At 36.1% G+C, this 21363-nt stretch overlaps 1 protein-coding gene and 1 long non-coding RNA gene across 2 annotated transcripts in view; both read left to right on the top strand.

Annotated features, from left to right (window-relative positions):
* LOC107600353 (piezo-type mechanosensitive ion channel component 1-like) overlaps positions 1 to 21363 on the top strand; it is a 139389-nt gene that overhangs the window by 24880 nt on the left and 93146 nt on the right. Inside the window, exon 2 of the mRNA XM_016292229.1 lies at positions 11213 to 11308. Coding sequence (XP_016147715.1) covers positions 11213 to 11308 — 96 coding nt within the window. The remainder of the gene's footprint in view (positions 1 to 11212; positions 11309 to 21363) is intronic.
* On the top strand, positions 648 to 4551 carry LOC107600339 (uncharacterized). The gene is made up of 3 exons (XR_001610803.1): positions 648 to 737; positions 1906 to 1909; positions 4541 to 4551. It is a non-coding gene; the product is annotated as an uncharacterized lncRNA (long non-coding RNA).

The raw sequence follows: 21363 nt of genomic DNA, 5'->3' as shown, positions 1-21363 counted from the left end.
GATGAGATTAACCCCTTAGGTATCGAAATTTGGTATCGAACGACGAGACGTTTTTCAATACTCGATGGTATCGAGGCATTTCGGTCGGTGCCTAAAAAGTATCTAACTCTATACCCAGCCCTAGTCTCAAGTCTTTAAGCTGAAGTCAGAGTCAAGTCTGGAGTCATTTCATCAATTGTTGCAAATAAATTCTTATCCTTAAAAATCCTATTTACCAGGTTGTATTTTAAGGACAAATATATTCCAGAGATAATACTAGGATTCTAATGTAGCTCAACTTACCTTCCTCTACCTGTATACATAGTCTATCCAAGATACAAGAATACATAAATACATGTAAAATTATTAATTTGAGGAGGCCTGTTTATATTTAAAATAATCTGTAACACTAATTAATCTAATTCTTGATCTAATTAATCACAAATTAATCACACATCAATTTTAAACACTGTGTTAGATAAGTAAAGCAGTGAATAGACACTACAAAAAGTAGCTTTAGAAAGACATATTTTGAGTCAACATAGCATAAATGATGATAATAGATGGGCATTAATGTTTTAAAAAAAAAAAGAATATTGAAATAAGATTTTTTTTTTAATTAAATGATACTCAAAATGTGAAACTAAAACCTCTAGTAGGTGGCGGCAAGTCACCATCTTGATTGAGTGAGTCATTCAGTCATTGATTTAACCGACTCCTTCAAATGGATGATTAATTCGGAAACGAAGCAAGTAACTGTCTTTATGTATCAATATGACATATGTCATTGACCCGATTAGTTCAAAAACGTATCGTAGATTCATTCAGGAATTAAACACTGCTGTGTTTCTAAGAGACGCATAACAGTTCTGCTGTGACTTGGTTTGAGCTATTTTCATTTGCGAAATTAAGCAAAACAGGCAATACAATAGGTATTGTGTCTAAAATTTCACATAATATTAACTTCTTGTTTATTGAACTATTGTATAAAATCAATATCACATTTACAATAGTGCAGATATTCGGGGAAAAACGGCACTCTTGTGTGATATTGCTAAACTACATTATATATTCTATCATATATAAACCCATTATTTTTTCCATAATTAATCGCACCAAATAAAATGTTAAATAGTAATTAGACATAATTACTTTTATTAGGTGTTGGATCTGAATAAATGTTTAGAGATTATTCAAATATTTATTTGAAGCTTTTCAAAGCTTTTTCAGTTTTTGCATTATGATTAGTCAAACCTGAACACACACACACACACATACACATATACATCAAGAGAGAGAAAAGCCATATCTGCGTATATTATGAAAAGATTCATGAAACATCGTGCTAGGTTTAAGGCTAGATTTTTCGTTCATGTTTTTAACAGGACACACCACAGCATATGTGATTTAATGTTACCAACCTTTGTGGATGTGTTCTAAGATTTGATACATTCTAAAATGAGATGCTGTTGTTCTGGTATATCTTTAATTGTTTTCCCACATTCTTTGCATCTAGCCGATCTTCTTGAAGTTCCTGATTCTGACACACTAATATAACCAAATGTGAGAACATATACACAGTGGCTTCCGCCGTGTTTCATACCCTTCTGACAATACACGGACATACGTCATCAAATACCATGATAAGAGTCCCATCTACATCAACAAGGAAATACGTGATGCAGATATAATAAAAGCATTCCAAGTTCTTTCTTTATGATATCAGTAGTTAAGGATAAAAGACTCGAGTTGTGTTTAAAATATTCATGAGTCCTTGTTGAGTTGAGGCAAGTCTGAAGTCATTTCAGGTCGAGTCTGGAGTTAAGTCTGAAGTCTATTAAAATGTGATTTGAGTGCAACTTGAGTCTGAGTCATTAACTCGAGTGCCCATCTCCGGTTGAGAGGGACATTTTTGACCTGTTGTAGGAATGTGGTGAATCTGGTCTCTGCTCAGGTAAACAGAGGTGGCATACTGCCAACTACATGAGAGAAATTGTGACTGTGAGTCTGATGTGGCAAATACAACATATATTGCCAGTGATGGCTGGAGTTTCCTCTAGTAGGCTATGATATACAAGCATAACACTATTAAACCCTGTATGAAGAGATGCATCAAAATGAATTTTTCACCGAAGCACTGAAACCGAAATAAAGTTTTCATTTAGCTGAAAACTGAAACCGAAAATAACTTATTTAAAATCAGTCAATTCATTACATTTATTTAAACAACAATGCTTGAATAAAAAAATAGTTTAAAAAGTTTTATGCAAACATTTAAATTGCACAAAGTTTTTAAATTGTTTTCCTGACAGTTTCTTTAGTATTCTAACATTAAATAATGAAGACATCACTAACATTTTAAGTAAAAATATAATGAATATGTAATATAGTGCATATATTTCTCCTCTCCAGAATTAGATTTTTTTTCTAGGTAATTAGGTAATTAGGTAATTAACAAGCTATGTATATTTGAATAGGTTGAGGTACATTGAATTCCTGAGGTAAATATAGCATGATATTGTTTAAAAGGTTTTTTTTTTTTTTATGTCTTTCCGCTATTGAATCACAACGGTTTAGAGATTACATGAGACATAATACATTTCAGTAAGCTGTAATGTACAAATCTATTCAAAAAGTCAAAAATGTCAGGGTGAAAAGCTCTGATATCATAAATCATTCTTTATGCATCAATCAATCATAGAGAAACTCTGCAGGCCATCATAACTATGTAAGATCAGTCTCCTAAAATGTTGTGGTTATTCTTTTTCTTCTTCTTTTTATTATTTACTTTTATTTTTTTTTAACCTTCAGGTTGTAAAATGTGTCACAGCCCCCAAAACGTAATGATATTCATTAATAATAAATTATATTTGTAAATACATAATTTACATATTATTAAGATGTGTACATACATGTATTCCTTTCTCTCTCACAGATGAATGCACACACATACCGGTAGAGTGAGGTCAGTAGTACATCCAGCTGTGGCAGCTCTAGTTACTGTAAAGAACCGCCCATATCTACATGTTTTTAAACTTTTTATATTCAGAGCATCTTATGGTTGACTTTGTGTCCTCTATTTTTCCTTGTTCCTTTTTTCCATTTTGTGGGCTAAAGGGCCCCCATTGTTTGTAACAGCTTCTAATGGTGTTATAAGGGCAGGAAGCACATGTGTGCTGTGTTTATATGAATTTGGCAGGTAGTGTCAGGCTGATCTGCTCAGACAGCTTTGTGTTAAGGAAATAAATAAATAAAAAAGTTTTTGACCTTTTCATACACTGCATGCATTAGCGTATCTGATGCTATTTTGCCTTTACACATGTTGCCTAGCAACTATTTTACTCTTTAATGAATCATTCATGCGTGAACATGACTTCCTCTTGATGGTGATGCAAACTCTAATAGTGTGATGAATGGAAAAACATGGTGTTTAATAGTTTAATGTTGATATTAGACATAAGCTTATGCGCATTTGATTCATCTGTGGTGGAAAGGACTGTGATTGGACTCTAGGTTAATTCCCAGCTGAAGCAGATCTGTTTGGATTCACCAGGACTGGACAGTTATGAAAACAGCTGTGCTTAAACCTCAAACCACTGTGACACACTCTTTCTCAGTTTATCGAATAGCATCGCTTCCACAAAGGTTAATTGTGGCTTTGTGGTACATGGAAAAATATAATTTGCTGAGATTGTCATGATAACAAAAGTTATGTTTCCGATATGTTTCCCAGCTGTTAATCGAAGACATATTATGTTTAAGCAACTCATAACAACTAACTCTAAGAGGAAGTCACACCTACTAACTTGTTGCTGAAATTATGCCTTCTTGTTGCCACTATAGTAAGCGTGCCAGTTCTGGTTTTGGATATGGAAACGTTCAGTGTTTTCATCAAAGGAAAGGTGATTCTGGGCTAGAAAAACAGGAACTTCTGCAACATTGTGAAGTGAAGCAGATTAATGCACCACGTGACCATCCATGTTTCATGTCAAAGATATTAAAAGTATTAGATGATCAGAAACTTGGACTGCCTAGTCATGACAAAGTACAAGGAGGAAGCACCGAAATACTAAGAGTGAAATATTGTAGCATTTGTCAAAACTATTGTGTGTAGCACCTACGCTCTCCTTCAGAATAATCCCAGTGTTACAGACAGGCAACTGAAGTTTATTTTTTATCAAGGTCTATATTAATTTCAGTCTAATCTTAACAGTTTGTTTGTTCTATTTCAGTGCAGGTTGTTCTGTGAATTTATCATAATGTAATGTAGGTTTTCAAAAAAAGGCTGTTATTGAAGAATGGTGCAGTAAGAAACTATATTTGGCACAACAGCCAAGTGTGTGAGTGGATCCAGAGACACTGCATGCAGAGAGGGTGTTTCTCAGAAACATGGCAGCAAAACTGTAAGGGTCAGAATAGGATCTTACTACATGGTACCAAGTAGGTGACATTGAGAGGATCTGGTCCATAGACACTCTGAAGGAATTGGAAGACATCAGACAGTACTGAAGATTGTCTGTGAAAGAGATAAGTAATTCATGTTCCTGTATACTGTCAACAGTGCAGACTGAAATATGACTCAGGGGCTCAGGAGACTTAATTTTGTCTTCAGTTCTGGCCATGTGCTCAGCCATGAGTGGATAACAATGTCTCACATGTTTTATCAGGTCATTGTTATGGAGCACTGAATATCCTTGTTTGGAAAGTTAGGGGAAGGAAATGCATGCATACCTTTAGTTGTTTTGTTACTTCTCCTATATATTTTTATTTTTTTGTTACTCGTTTCCAATGTGCAGTTAAAATGAGAAGCAATTTTAAATCATGAAATAAAACGAGCCTTATAATTTCTGTGATGTGGAAAATGTGAACCGAATCATGGAATTCAGTTATGGATGGAAATTACACGGAATGTCAGGGAATTTGGCAAAATGTGGATGAATAAATCAAAAGTAGGACTTTATACCTAATCGAATCTGATGTGGACTAGTGTCTGTGAATATTAAACCACAAAAAGAATGCTTTTAAATATGAAGTCTGAAGTTTTCCAGCATCTGTCATCTCACTATATGAGGACAAAGAGTTCACTTCACACGCATTTCAAAGTAATAGTAACAATAATGATATTAAATTTTTTTTAAACATTATTTTTAAGGAGTTACAAAAAAAATTTCACCCGTGTTTTAATTTCAATTGTAAGTCACTGTAATCTCTTCTAATTTCTTAAATTGTTAAAGTTTATGCATTCATTTGATAACCACCATTTTTGATAATTTAAAAATGTATATTGAATCATAAAACAGAGAATCCCCCCAAAAATTTAAATTTAAACAGACACCACAGAATTTCATTCATTCATAAATAAATAAATAAATGGGTAATTTATTTCATAGGGCAATATTATTGTTAAAATTATAATTATAAAGTTTTATGAATTCAATTGCTTAGACAACCTTTTTGGCTATTAAAATGTTATTAAACAATTAAAACCAAAATAAAACTGAATTTGGTAGGGTAAAAAATATTTCATAGGGCCCTAGAAACCAAAGACAAAAAAATTGCATGTGGTGTCCTTTTCCCCACCAAATATATGGAATATGGGAGTTTAAAAAAGTTTCAGAATACAAAAGCATTTATTATTTTTTTTCTTTCCAGGCATGGTTCATCACTGACAAACAGACATTTTTATAAAATAATTTTTTTTATCTATTACATAGACAGATAGCCTGTGGCACAAATATAAATTGTAGTGGTTGGTAAAACACCTCTGGCAACATATCGGGGCACCGATTTTGAGGCAACAGTTCAAATTGGAAGAGCAACGAATGTGTGGCTTGTGAAGGTATAGCTGGAATACGTCTTTTTAGGATGATGGCTGAACTGCAGATATGCAGAACAAATTAAAAAGCTCCACTTTAAGCAAAATTAGCAGCTTCATAATAAACTGAAGGTTTATGGGTTAGATGGTTGTTGAGTGCACTGGGCCTCACTAGAGCAGTATGTTTGCCCTAATGTCTAGAGGCTTTTTTTAACTGTGGTATGCGTGTTTTGTAAAGCAGGTATGTCGTGATCCCAGTCCTGTGGCGTGGCTGTTGGTTTTTCCAGGTCCCAAATTACCATAATTTCCTGCAGCCATCCAGTGTCATGAAGCAGTTCAGTGCAGGACGGCAGAGACACTCAGAGGTGTAACTGTAAACACATGCGTCCCAGTGCAGCCCGGCCCTCTCATATGAGTATACCTTCTTAGAGGAAAATTTTATTGCTCAGACGTTGCTCTCTCTTTCATAACTCAGGAGACTAAATGGAGTTTTGTGTCTTGTGTATCCAAGACAATGTTCAAAGGCCCCTCGTGTGTGTGTGTTTTTAAACAGATTTCAGATGTTTTAATAATTGTACGTAAAAATAACTTCTATTGTTGATGGGACAAATTAAAAATGTGTTAACGAGATGTCAATTCACATATTGTAAATCTTGATTTTTTTAGGCCTGGTTTCACAGACAGGGCTCAGACTGAGCCAGGATTAGGCCGTGGTTCAATTAGGACATTTAAGCAATTTTTATAAACTTACCTTAGGGGGGGAAAAATCATTACTGGTGTGCATCTTGAGTGAAAACAAGGGCACTGACATATTTTAAGACCAATCAGTGCAAGTTTCTTTCAGTTGAAACATTTTAGTCTGGTATTAGGCTTAAGCCTTGTCTCTGAAACCAGGGGCTAATGTTTTATAATAATTTTGTGGACCCGTAGACATTTACTGGAACCCTCTCATGTGGATGCAAACACTCTCAAATTAGTGTTTGCGTTTTTGTTTATTTCTGTTTTTGAAACTCTGCTTGTCTGCACTTGTCATCTTTAATTTATTTAAATAGGTGGAAAATGTAAGTATTTCATTTAGTGACAGCTGGATGAATGTGTATCTGAGATTAGAGTAAGCAATGGAAAAGTCTGTGAACGGGTGAAAGTAGTGGCAGCCAAAAACAAACAGAGAGAGAGAGAAAGAGAGAGATTGCACATGTAATATGCAAAAGAAAAGAAAGCAGTAGAAAACTCTGGATGGGATTTCACCATAATACAGATTTGAAATACAGAAATGTATAATGAACAGTACCAGTAGAAATGCAATACAAATGTATTTAATCAGGGCAAAAAAAATAATAATCATGAAAGTACATATTGTCACAAAAATTTAAAAAGGTACAAATGTAAATGCATTGTTTTCAAGCCTTTTTGGGGAAAAAATGCATTCTATTAATTCAAATTAGAATGTTAATGTGAAACTACTTCTGTGTTCGTTTGTAAATTCCTGTGTTGTGACATCTCAACATAACTGAAAGATATTGTTAGCATTAATAAGCATGAAATAAGTTAAAAGTTATACTACTTTGTAGCATATGTGAGCCTTAACAGTTGGAAACTGTCAAAACAGCTTAATAATACATTTGAAATGGTATAACATCTGGAACTATTTTAAACATTTTTACAAATTGTATTATAATTATTGTGCTTGCAATTTTCCTGACCTCATATTAAAAATGAGAAGCTATGTTTTTTTTTTTACAACAACATTTAACACTGTATGACCACTGAAACAATTTATTCAAAATTCAAAATTAAAAAAAAAATGTTCAACCTAAAAAAGAAACTATAAGCATAAGTCTTGTGCATTTGTAAATTTGCAAATGTGCATTTGAAAATCACCTAAATGCATTACTGTACCTTCAGTACACTAAATGCATTTCACAGTGTTAAACATATTCAGTTAATCTCGAAAGTAAATACATTTACTTTGGAAGTCATAATAACTGATTCCTAATAGGAAGTGCTATCTTTCTATCGACACACTTCTGTTGCAATGTGCGGTTAGTGAAACCAGAGAAGCTGGAAAAAAAATCTGTAAGCCGCTAGTGCTTGCTTATTATTAGTGTTTTACCAGTCCCTGCTGTGTTTCTGTTAGATCACAGTTGCTGCTGGTTCAGTGAAAACACAGATGAGCCTCAGGTGACTCCATTATGCTTTGATCACATAACTGTCTCTCTGCAGCTTCTCATTCCTGTGAACTTTAATCAAAACTAGATCCTACCCAAAATCTGTCCCATTTATGAACACTCTGATATCACAAAGGGCTATCAAAGAAACCAGCATTGCATGTTCACCTCTAGGATTTCCATCATAGTTTCCCTGAATTAATAGACTGTTTTTCTGGTGAAGTCATGAGGCAGTGTGAGCTGCCCCTGAATACTGAACACTGTAAGTCTTTGTTCCTGTGTCATAATGGTAGTTACAGCGTCGTAGCCTTCAGGCCTGTGAAACTTTATGGCTACCAGCCAGGGACAGACTTCTCAAGCAAAGCCTTCAGTTATGTGTGTGAATCAGAGACTGAGGAACAGTAAACATGTTTTGGAGAATCTGAGGTGTTGTTGGGATAGCATGGAAAATGCGAGTCATGGAAAGGTATCCTTTCGCAGCAGGAGGCAGGGAACTCCTGAATGCCTTGGCAAACCCTCAAAGGGTTGGAAACTAGTCCCATAATGATTTGCACATGGACCTCTCAGCTTGATTAGAGCAAACGCAAAGGTTCAAAAGTGCATCATTAGCATTATCAAAGACTTGAGTACCGTGGGTACATCTACACGCCATCCAGCTGAGACCGAACAAAAGGTAGCACCTTTTGCAGTGACTTTGGGAATAGTCAAACAACTTCAGAAAAATTTAAAAATTGGCAGACTAATTCAGTAAAAACCAACAGAAAGTGTAAGATGTTAATCTGTCAGTTTGTCACTACATGGTGACCTGGTGACCTCGTCTCCTCTGTCTTTTGTCTTGGACAGCTGGTTTTCTTAGCAGTTTGCTGTCCTCGGCCATTCAAATTTGAATAAAAAAAGTTTCAAGCTTTTCAAGCTTAAGGTGGTCAAGTTAGTTTGTTGCTAGTTAGACCATGGATCCTCTTAAGTTTAGCCAAGGTGGTCCACCAGCGGTAACCGGGCTGACTAAGATCTTAAAGGGGTCCTATTATGCTTTTTCACTTTTTCAACTTTAGTTAGTCTGTAATGTTGCTGTTTGAGCATAAAAAAGATCTCCAAAGTTACAAAGTTTACAAAGTCCACTTCAAAAGGAGATATTTTATTTAACAGAAATCACTTTTCCAAAAGCTACAGCGAACGACTCGTTTGGACAACGCATATTTTCCGGGATTTGTGATATCACAAATATCGACGAATGGGACGAGACCTGGTTGAGCTGCACTAGAGAAGTCAACGATTGTTATCACTATGTCGGAGACGCACTAGCTTTCCCAAGGTAGACAAACTTAGAGTGGTTACAATTATCTGGGTTTAAATCGCGCTCAAATTGATTTGATTTTGACGCAATATTTACACTGAAGCTCGCAGGTGGCTATGGTAAGGGGCATGACATTTCCCGACCAGGCACCGAGTGCTGCCAATCACAACACACACTGGCCCAGCTAACCAATCACAACACACCCTGGCCCAGCTAACCAATCACAGCACATTTCATATTACAGAAGGCGTCCCTTCATTTGATACAGGAATTATTCGAGCCGTTCATGCCAGACTGGGGAGAGAGGTGCTATAATAATGTAAAATATGTGAAAAATGTGTTTTTCGAACAATCTAGTATGAGAACCTGTTCTAGTACACCCCCAAAACAAAATCAAGACTTTTTAAAAGAGCATAATAGGACCCCTTTAAAGTCATAGTTCACCCTAAAATGAAAATTCTGTCATCATTTACTCAGCTTCAGGTTGTTCCAAACAGTTGGCAGCTGCTATACTACTATGCCAATATACAAGGTATATTGGTTCAAAATACCTTATTTTGTTTTCAACAGAAGAAAGAAACTAATACAGGTTTGGAACAAGGTTCCAAGGGTGACTAAGGGTGCTTTCACACCTGTAGATCGATTGCTTTGTTCCGAAATCATTGGTCAAAGTTCAATGGTTTATTTTCCAGGATTCCACTTAGCTGTCACAGCTGTCATCTGTCAGGATGAAACGACAACAGCTTCGCAGGCTTATTGTTGTTTTTTTTGTTGTTGTTTTTTTATGTCGTTATATTAATTTATCACTTTGAGCAGGAGTCCAGGATTCATCAGGAAAACATTTTTAAAATGCACATACTAGGAAGAAGAGCAATAAGACGGCATTATAAAATGAAAAAGTGCGCTTTGATTTTGAATGGCGAAGACGTGCTCACCCACAGACATTCACAGGTTCATTTTGAAGTATTAGCAAAACAACAAAGCTAATGCTTTTCACGGAACTTACGTAATTACCCATTATACATTGTGATATAGCCTGGTTCGTTGGTCCGTTAGATCGGATTGCTTTCTCACTACAACCAAACCGCTCCAGAGTTCGTTTTCAATCGAGCCAACCGATTATTTTGACACGGATCCGAGCGCGATTGCCATGTTCACATATGCCCAAATGGACCGAGCTAAGGGGTGAAACGTGCCAGGTTCCGAAACAACAGCCAGGAGTGAAAGCACAAATGATGACAGAATTTTCATTTTTGGCTGAACTATCCCTTTAACAGGTTAACTTCAGCCCCACTGCATAGTAGTCCAGCTGATAAACATACTAAAGAAAACACACAGCTTAAACCAGCCTAAAGAGGCGTCACACTAGACTTTTCGTTCCATTTACTTTTTTATTTATTAATTTTTTTTTTGCATTTTGCAGTTTTCCAAAGTTTAAGTTTAGTGAACTGTGTGTGAACTATGAATTTGTATTACATTAAGTTGTGTGACCAATAAAAGATTGCTATGCCATGGTGTGACCTCTAACCTGAATTAAAAGAGCATAAACCTTAAAGCTAAAAACTTTGCAGTGTTGCAGAAAAGTGGAGTACATTGCATATTTTTACATTCTTTGATTATTTGTTATGTGTTAAATATTGAATTTATAATAAAAGATGCCACAGAGTGTCATGCCATATCACATCCTTTGAGGGGTCCCAAAAAATTTGTGTGCTCAAATTCTACCGTGACAATCTGGACCAGCTAATGAATGTAAATGACTTGCTTAATCATTAAAAATGTCAGCAATGTAATACTCCTGTAAAACCATCAGAAGCTAGTTTTAGATGGATTTTCCAGCAGTAAGTGGTTGTACAACTATACAATGTTATATGCTTACATTACTTTATATAATGCAATTTTGACTGTCTAATATGCTTGTACATACTGATTGTTTGTCTCTCTTATTCTCCACAGCCTGCATCTTTCGCTACAACGCTCTCTCTTTAGTCTACCTTCTTTACTTGCTGCTATTACCATGGTTTCAATGGCCCAATAAGCACACACTACGAGGTAAGACAGTTTCTCACGCTTTGATTCCTAATTTCACAATACTCTGCCTGACCAGAAAACTAGCTGATTGCAAAACAAAAACGATTGCTAAATGAACAATTGTTTGTGAAACAGCCTCAGAGGTTGCTGTTTCATAGTTCAAGAATTCTGAGTGGAAAGAATAGCTCAGATAATTTCCTCTTGAAATAATTTGAGAAATGTTTTAAGATCATTTTAAGATCTTTGAACAGACTTTGGTATCTTGGTCAATCTGAGCATGTTTTGAGACATTGTCAAGATCTCTTCTGAAACATTAGAAAACGACATGTGCGGGTCTGTTTCCCTTGAAACATCTTAAAAGCCAGAGACTTAAAAATAGTTAAAATTTTCTCTTTAGTTTGCTTTGATTCAGTCGATGTTGCTTAATCATAAAAGCCCAGAGTGACCATAATTAAAATTTACTGCTGTATGGAGCAGCACTTGTGCTTTTGACAAATTAAATCGAAAACAAAGATACAAAATAAAATAAAAATAACTTGAAAATTACAGCCATAATTATTATTTTTATGATAAGAATAAGAATAAAAACAATAATAATAATGAATAAATTGAATATTATTTTTTTATATTTTGCATAAGATAAATATAGGAAGATACAATATATTTCTTATTACGTTTTGTTTTTTAAATATAAAATATATTTAATATTTATATTTGTACATTTATTTATATATATATATATATATATATATCTTCAGTCTGTGTGCACTGAATTTATTGAAAATAAATTACTGAAATAAATGAACTTTTCCATGACATTCTAATTTATTGAGATGCACCTGTATATATTCTTACTTTCTGTAATGATACAATAAACAATATTATCATTCTAAAACTATCCCTCCCTGTCTGGGACTCGAGACTAGCAGCCATTTTGCCAAACCACAGCTTGACTGACCTTGATAATAGAGGAATCCATTATAAACCACGACACACTCATTCCTGTAGTACCACAGAGAGAGAGCTTGGAGTATCACAAGACCACAGAGATCCACAAAGCCTAAATGATGATACAATAAACAAAAGGTTCTTTGGCTTTCAAAAGTGGTTTTGCATCATTTTTGGTGTTTTTCATTCAAGCACCTTACTATGTATTGTGTATGGCTCAGGGATTGGATCCAGCTTTGTGGCTTTGGCAGGCGCATCAGTGGCAGGAAGGCAGCCCATTTATCTTAGGGCTTTAGTCCAGAGCTCATAGCAGGTGATCATCATAGCCACATCCTGTTTAAGAGGCAGGACTGCTAGAAACAAAGGTGTTGGCAGTATGTGTTTGAGAACTGGGCTTAATAAGGTGCTGAAAAGTGGATGATGGTTTGATGCTCTGTATAAAAGAACTACTAACTGTGAGCACATCCACACTCATAACAGAAGTATGTGGCCATGAGGAGTGGCATAATAGCAGTACTCAGACTAATTGTGCCTCTTCACCACTGTCAGGAATCCAGTTTTGTGCCTTTTCTAGCACCAGGTACACCAGGGTTCTTATCATTAAAAGTAAAACGTATAAACGTAAAAACGTAAAAAATATACTTGAAATGAAAATGTATTTACTCAATCTCTGAGTCTTTGTTTATTTATTTATTTTACAGAATGTGAAATTTTCGAAACATTGACAGATAATTCAAAATGCTTTCCTTTATTCAGAGATAATATATTACCTTATTTATTACTTATATTAGCGCTTCATCATTAACATATCATACAAATATATATATATATATATAGGCTATATTACATATTGTAATATTATATAATGTTGTGCGCTATCTGTCAAGCCCACTGAAGGCTCGTCAGTAGATCACACGTGCGCTGAAGTGAACTAACCCTGGAACATGTTATCTTCAGAAAACAAGTTACTATGATTACTTACTTACCCTGAAAGTAACCTCCGATTTTGGAACCGAAAGCTGAGATTATCCGCTCGATTATCCTCAAACATACTTGTATGTATGTCACACAACCTGCTTTTTGGAGTACCTCCCTGGTGTCACATTACACATAATCACATTAAACATGGGCATTTACTCGTTTAGCAGATGATTTTTTTCTCTGATTTGTATATAATTATTAATTAATTATTTGCTCTTTCAGGGCTCCAGACAAAAAAAAATCACTTAAGGGGGGCCATTGGCTCCTATAAGAAACAAAATTAGGCGGCAAATTATTTTTTTAAGTGCCACAGAATAATTTTTGTTTTTTAACACTTAACATTTCAGTCAAACTGTCATGTGTTTATGTATCCCCTCCTTTTACAGCATCAGCATTTTAATCCATCTTGTAGATGTCCTGGGAACTAAGCTTCACTTAACCCTTGTGCGGTCTTCAGTCATTTCTGACTGGAGAATTTTACATTTAGAATTTTTTTAAATCGTAGCTTCACCAGAATGGTATGAAACTTGGTGTCTTTTATGGCACTTGGTATGTGAACACAAAAAAAAATTGAGGGCATGATTCAAAAAGCTAAGGGGTCATAAAAAAAATGGTCACACTCATGATCTTCGGTCAAAAATGACCGACCATAGGAAATGAATGGGGAAAAAAAATCGAAAATACAGAATTTTTATGTGTACAATCTACAAATCCCCCACAATGCAGAAAAATTGCACAGCAATGAAGGGGTGAAACTCTAAAACATCTAGAGTGCAAAATCAACAATCAAAATCATCAATTTGAATGGCCTAGTCTCTATTTTAATCTGAAATACTGCAGTAATTGAAAAATAATTTAAAAAAAATTAGATAAAAATTGTTGTACTATTTTCAATGGGAAAAATGTATCATAATTATTGCATAAATATTCATTAGTACCATGAAATTCTCTCAAAATACAAAAGTAAAAAAGAAAAAATATGATTGAACAAAAATATATTAGATTGATTTTACTGAAGAAAAAAAAAGTTACATTTCAGGTGTCCGGTCACTTTTGACCGCGAAGACCATGAGTGTGTCTCCCAAATTTAAAGTGGGAACTAAACGTCTTTTCCAACTTCAGAACAATATACAATCACAAATAATTGTTTAATTGTTTAAATCTGTGCCAATATTATGGACCATAATTATGTCAGCATCATTTGGCCCTTGAGAGTAGTTTGGGCTCCTGGGCTCCTCGTCCTATAAATGTTGTCATATGTCTTGCACACATCCAGTCTGTTTTTCTTCATTGGTAACATGCAATTATTCTCCTTGCATTCTTTCTTATCATGTGGACAACAGGTTAAGTAAAAATATGAATATGCAATATTATGCATATATTTTGTAGAACACGAAATGCATGTTCAAGTTCAAGTTGTGCACAAAGTTTTTCTGCACTTTTATTTTGCACGTCTCTTTCAATCTCTCTCATGCTGCCCCAACTGGAACTGCTTTTAGCAGGCATTTGGCAGAGATGAGGACTGTTTTTCCACTAAAACTTTAATGTGAATCATCTCAGTTTATTATGTCAACGTAACAAATGATGTGATCGCAAAACAATCAGGAAAAAAGGCATTAAATGCAAACTTAAGTCATAACAGGGTCATTCCTGGGATTCTGTAATATTTCAGTCCCCCTGACTTTTAAAAGTGATGGTTTAAAATGAAGTGTTAAAAGCTTTTTACAATACTTTAGTATGCCAATTATAATGAATAAATAGAATTATTGCATTTAAATAATTTTTTTGCATAAAATAATGTCTTATTTCTATCTTACACCAAGCATTTTGTCATGTCCCTGAGGTACTTCACTGAGTTTGTACTTAGAAAATTATTAACAAAATTTGCAGTGTCAAAATTAGGCGGCAAATTATTTTTTTAAGTGCCACAGAATAATTTTTGTTTTTTAACACTTAACATTTCAGTCAAACTGTCATGTGTTTATGTATCCCCTCCTTTTACAGCATCAGCATTTTAATCCATCTTGTAGATGTCCTGGGAACTAAGCTTCACTTAACCCTTGTGCGGTCTTCAGTCATTTCTGACTGGAGAATTTTACATTTAGAATTTTTTTAAATCGTAGCTTCACCAGAATGGTATGAAACTTGGTGTCTTTTATGGCACTTGGTATGTGAACACAAAAAAAAATTGAGGGCATGATTCAAAAAGCTAAGGGGTCATAAAAAAAATGGTCACACTCATGATCTTCGGTCAAAAATGACCGACCATAGGAAATGAATGGGGAAAAAAAATCGAAAATACAGAATTTTTATGTGTACAATCTACAAATCCCCCACAATGCAGAAAAATTGCACAGCAATGAAGGGGTGAAACTCTAAAACATCTAGAGTGCAAAATCAACAATCAAAATCATCAATTTGAATGGCCTAGTCTCTATTTTAATCTGAAATACTGCAGTAATTGAAAAATAATTTAAAAAAAATTAGATAAAAATTGTTGTACTATTTTCAATGGGAAAAATGTATCATAATTATTGCATAAATATTCATTAGTACCATGAAATTCTCTCAAAATACAAAAGTAAAAAAGAAAAAATATGATTGAACAAAAATATATTAGATTGATTTTACTGAAGAAAAAAAAAGTTACATTTCAGGTGTCCGGTCACTTTTGACCGCGAAGACCATGAGTGTGTCTCCCAAATTTAAAGTGGGAACTAAACGTCTTTTCCAACTTCAGAACAATATACAATCACAAATAATTGTTTATTACACAGAATCTGTGCCAATATTATGGACCATAATTATGTCAGCATCATTTGGCCCTTGAGAGTAGTTTGGGCTCCTCCTCAATGTGTCCTATAAATGTTGTCATATGTCTTGCACACATCCAGTCTGTTTTTCTTCATTGGTAACATGCAATTATTCTCCTTGCATTCTTTCTTATCATGTGGACAACAGGTTAAGTAAAAATATGAATATGCAATATTATGCATATATTTTGTAGAACACGAAATGCATGTTCAAGTTCAAGTTGTGCACAAAGTTTTTCTGCACTTTTATTTTGCACGTCTCTTTCAATCTCTCTCATGCTGCCCCAACTGGAACTGCTTTTAGCAGGCATTTGGCAGAGATGAGGACTGTTTTTCCACTAAAACTTTAATGTGAATCATCTCAGTTTATTATGTCAACGTAACAAATGATGTGATCGCAAAACAATCAGGAAAAAAGGCATTAAATGCAAACTTAAGTCATAACAGGGTCATTCCTGGGATTCTGTAATATTTCAGTCCCCCTGACTTTTAAAAGTGATGGTTTAAAATGAAGTGTTAAAAGCTTTTTACAATACTTTAGTATGCCAATTATAATGAATAAATAGAATTATTGCATTTAAATAATTTTTTTGCATAAAATAATGTCTTATTTCTATCTTACACCAAGCATTTTGTCATGTCCCTGAGGTACTTCACTGAGTTTGTACTTAGAAAATTATTAACAAAATTTGCAGTGTCTATAATTTTTGGCAATAATGTAGACATTTTTTTGTGTGTGTTTCTTTCTTGAGAAATATGTCTTCCAAAAAAATGCATGATATTTATAAAAAACAGACTTTAAAGTTATGTCCCTCAGTCTGAACTCAACCCCGTCACACTAACCATTCAGCACCCATAATAATGTAGACTCCACCCATATTTTGCGTCATTTACCAGAAATGACATAATTCAGGTCTATATAATAGTGGTGCCGAAAATGGTAAGTAGTCTCGTACTTTTTATTCATATTCTTGAGGCGTATTATAGGCCGGGAGGGTACGGTCAAGCTTAACAACTCAACCCCATCACATAAAATGAAGATGGAAAACGTATTTTTTAACATTTAATTTTAACTCATAAATATATAGAATGCACTTGTTTTATTGCTGCCATATATGGTCTGCTCTCCTAAACTACATGAGGAGCAGTGGCCATTTCAAGCAAAAAACACAACCCTGTCACGCTCAACCCCATCACTAATATGTATATTTCTCATTGTTTCGGGGTTGTAAACTTGTGACAGTGTTGAGTTACTTACTTAATTTATTAATAATTTTAATAAAAAAATATAAATGTATTTTCATGGTTTCAGTAAATATATACTTACCAAAATCATGACAATTAATATTTTGGTTATAAATAGAATATTTGTCCACTTAAACTTTAACAAGCATCCTACATCAGACATTGCACCCACATTAGCAGCAGAAGACAGTGCTGGGCATGCAGATATGTTGACCCAGAAAGAAGAGGAGAATATGAGAGAGAAACAAAACTGAAAAATGAAATTGAAGGCAATGTATTCCTTCAAATGTGTTAGTCTTTTACAAAAATAAAGAGACCATAGACACACAATGTGTCTATTTTTAACTTCAGTCCTATGAAAATGTGAAAATTATGATAAATGTTACATTTTTTATCATTAAATTATCAGGGACACATGAGCATTAGATAGATGTTTGTTTTATAACAATTTCTGTGTAAAATCCTTTTAAAATGAATGCCATTTTGTCCGTTACGGGGTTGAGAATAAAAGGTGTCTAAATCTGAAAAAAAAAATTAAAAATGTAAATAATAAAAGGTCTTTAATGCCTGAAGTGGGAAAATATGATTTGTTGGAGGTTTGATATGTGCCTAATGATGTGGAGTATTTAGAAAATGAATCAAATGTAGTAAAGTTGAATTGTTACAGAATCCCAAGAAAGACCCAACATGTACATTTATATAGTCACCAGTGGCGATCTCAGCAAAAATTTCACTCGCAAATTTATATTTTTGTTCGCAAATGTGACCGTTTTAGGCGCAGTCTGGAGTTTTGGGAGTCTGCTCCTGGCATCTTTTATGCTGGGAAGCATGGCTGCTCCAGCTGTAACAAGTAGTGATGGTCAAACTCTGCATCATGGGATTAAAATTTTATGTAAATTCAGTGTAGAGGAATGTAGTTTAGCGTTTGGCAATGTGGTGGGTTACAAGCGTCCAAGATGAATAACACGATTGTTGTATTTTTAAATTTGATTGATAAAACTCATGAGGTTGTTCAAACAGAAGTGCTTACACCTGTGCTCCCTCTTAGTAGCCCTTCCAGAAAGGTTATTTTGTCGAATGTCCCTCCTTTTGTTTATGATGCAAGTATTGCTAAGGAATTGTCTTCCTTTGGTAAGGTAGTCTCTGCCATTAGGAAAATTGCTCTCAGCTGCAAATCACCCCTGCTGAAACATGTAGTGTTTTTTGAAGACAGCTCTATGATTCTGAAAAACAATGCTGATGAGCTTAACCTGTCCTTTAATGTTAAAATCGAGGACTTTAACTAAACAGTTTATGCAACATCTGAAAGCATAATGAAATACTTTGGTTGTGGCAAAATTGGCCATCTGATATGTGTTTGTCCTGAAAAAATAGATGAAAATGCTACTGTACAGACTAGGGATGTGCGGGTCTAGTCAACTAAACAGTACAGCTCCTATTAGTCGATACTGAAAACAATAGTCGATTACACGACAGAAAAAGACAATCATTCAAATTACCATCATTTTATGTTACCATCAAATTACATTTGTTACATTTAAAACATAGTTAAAATAGCTAAATAACAAGTTAAAATAAAACATTTGAAAAATACATTATTTTTAAAAGTGTATCTGGGCGTTAATTACATTTTTACCTCAGACCTCGCATGAGATTTCTTCGTGTCAGTTGTGGCGGGCTCAAAAGTGAATAAAAGGAAACTGAAAAGTTTTGTGTAAACTGTGTAATGTCAAATTGGCTTACAATAACTCTACTGGAGCGATGTGTAATCATATTCAAGACAGGCACGTTGTCACGAATCCGGTCCGTGGCCTTCCGGCCGATTGCCACCAGAGGTCGCTCTCCCATTACATTGATCACACCACAAAGACTGTTACACATCACCCTGGACTGCATTTCCCATCAACCATTGCACTGATTACACACACAGCTGAATGCACTGATCACACACACACAGCTGAATCCAATCAGACATGCTACATAAGCCATGGACTTCCTCGCTCTCACTGCCGAGTTTTGTTCTGCGTTTAGCACTCCCCAAGTGTTAGCTGCTTTACCGAGCCACTCCGTGTTTCTGTTTAGTCTCTAGTTTTGTTTAGCGTTTATCTCTCCTCTAGCGATAGCTAAATTACTGAGCCATTCCTTTTCCCATTTTTAGTTTTTGTCTGGTCTAATCTTTCCGTGTTGCCTTGTTGTCTGTTTCCTGACCTTCTGCCTGTGTTTACTGGATTACCCCTCTTGTCAAGCCCTCTGGATACTGTTCGCTGATCGTAGACCCATGCTAGCCCAAGGAATATTCTTTGTCTTGCCTGTGCCATACCTGTTTGCTGTTGTTCGGCCCTGCCTGTGTTTGACCACTTCTCTTGTGAAATAAAGCTTGCACATGGATCTGCACGCCTCTCGTCTCGTCAGCCCCGTTACAGAATACTCGGCCGCACAAGGATCCAGCAGCTTTTCAGAGGAACATTGGCCAGGGATGGACATGGCAAAGATTTTGTTAGCCCTTAGACAGGGTCCGCGATCGCTAGAGAACTATGTTTGTGAATGTTTAGCCATAGCACACTATTCGGATCTACCAGACTGTCTTTTGATAGAGTTTTTTTGTGATGGCCTTAATCAACCTCTAGGATCTGAGCTTAGACGCGAGGGTCCACGTTCGTCACTGAGTTGTTGTTTTTTGGACTTTGCTTTGTTGACTGTTGGCTCTCTATTCACTGTGGGTATCGCGGAGGAACGCGACCCCACACTCACTCGTGTAATGGCCCCCGCACTAGATTACGCTCACAAAATGGTGGCCACAGATAAGCCTGATCGCAAAATGGCGGACACAACAGCTCCCCGTTATGTGAAAGTAGATCTTCATGAACCAAGTCAAGTCACAGTTGATCGTCATGAGGCAAGTCAAATCACAGCTTATCTTCATGAACCAAGTCAAGTCACAGTTGTTCTTCATGAGTCCAGTCAAGTCACAGTTGATCGTCATGAGACAAGTCAAGTCACAGCTGATCTTTCTGAGTCCAGTCAAGTCACAGCTGATCTTTCTGAGTCCAGTTAAGTCACAGCTTATCTTCATGAACCAAGTCAAGTCACATTTTATTGTCATAAGTCAAGTCAAGTCACAGCTGATCTTCATGAGTCAAGTCAAGTCACAGCTGATCTTCATGAGTCAAGTCAAGTCACAGTTGTTCTTCATGAGTCAAGTCAAGTCACAGCTGATCTTCATGAGTCAAGTCAAGTCACAGTTGTTCTTCACGAGTCCAGTCAAGTCACAGCTGATCATCCAGAATCACGTCACAGCTGATCATCCAGAATCACATCCCGTCACATCACAGCTGATCTTCCAGAGTCACGTCACATCACAGCTGATTATCCCCAAACCCACTCACTCTAACCCTTCTGTTCCTGAACTAATTCCCCTGAAGTGTTTCCCCTGATGGGGATCGCTATTTGGTGTGTTTGGGCTGCATACACCACCACAGAACTCCCAGAGGCGGCGGCGCCCACTATTAGGTCTCCAGAGTTGGCAGCTGAAGCTGCAGAATCTCCTGAGGTAGTGGTGCTCTCTGCTGTGTTCCCTGAAGCATCGGTGCCCGCTGCAGTTTCTCCAGAGGTGGCGGTGCATGCTGCAGAACCTCCCGAAGTGGCAGTGCTCGCTTCAGCTCCTTGACCGTCCTGTCACGGCTATGGAGGCTGTCTGTGAACTCACATCCCGTCCTGTCACGGCTATGGAGGCCGTCTGTGAGCTCTTTGCCTGTTCTGTCATGGCTGTGAAGGCCGTCTGTGAACTCTCTGCCCATCCTGTCACGGCTATGGAGGCCATTTGTGAACTCTCTAACCGTCCTGTCACGGCTATGGAGGCCGTCTGTGAGCTCTTTGCCTGTTCTGTCATGGCTGTGAAGGCCGTCTGTGAACTCTCTGCCCATCCTGTCACGGCTATGGAGGCCATCTGTGAACTCACTGCCTGTCCTGTCACGGCTATAGAGGCCGTTTGCGAACTCTCTGCTCATCTTGTCATGGCTATGGAGGCCGTTTGTGAAAGAACTGTCTGTCCCATCCATGAGACCGTATATGCTCTGTCTGTCTCTTGTA

The sequence above is a fragment of the Sinocyclocheilus grahami genome, unplaced genomic scaffold (assembly GCF_001515645.1).
Source record: "Sinocyclocheilus grahami isolate Dianchi unplaced genomic scaffold, SAMN03320097.WGS_v1.1 scaffold282.1, whole genome shotgun sequence".
Classification (NCBI taxonomy): Eukaryota; Metazoa; Chordata; class Actinopteri; order Cypriniformes; family Cyprinidae; genus Sinocyclocheilus; species Sinocyclocheilus grahami.
The sequence above is the reverse complement of the archived record's forward strand: the minus strand, read 5'-3'. Positions and strand labels throughout refer to the sequence as shown.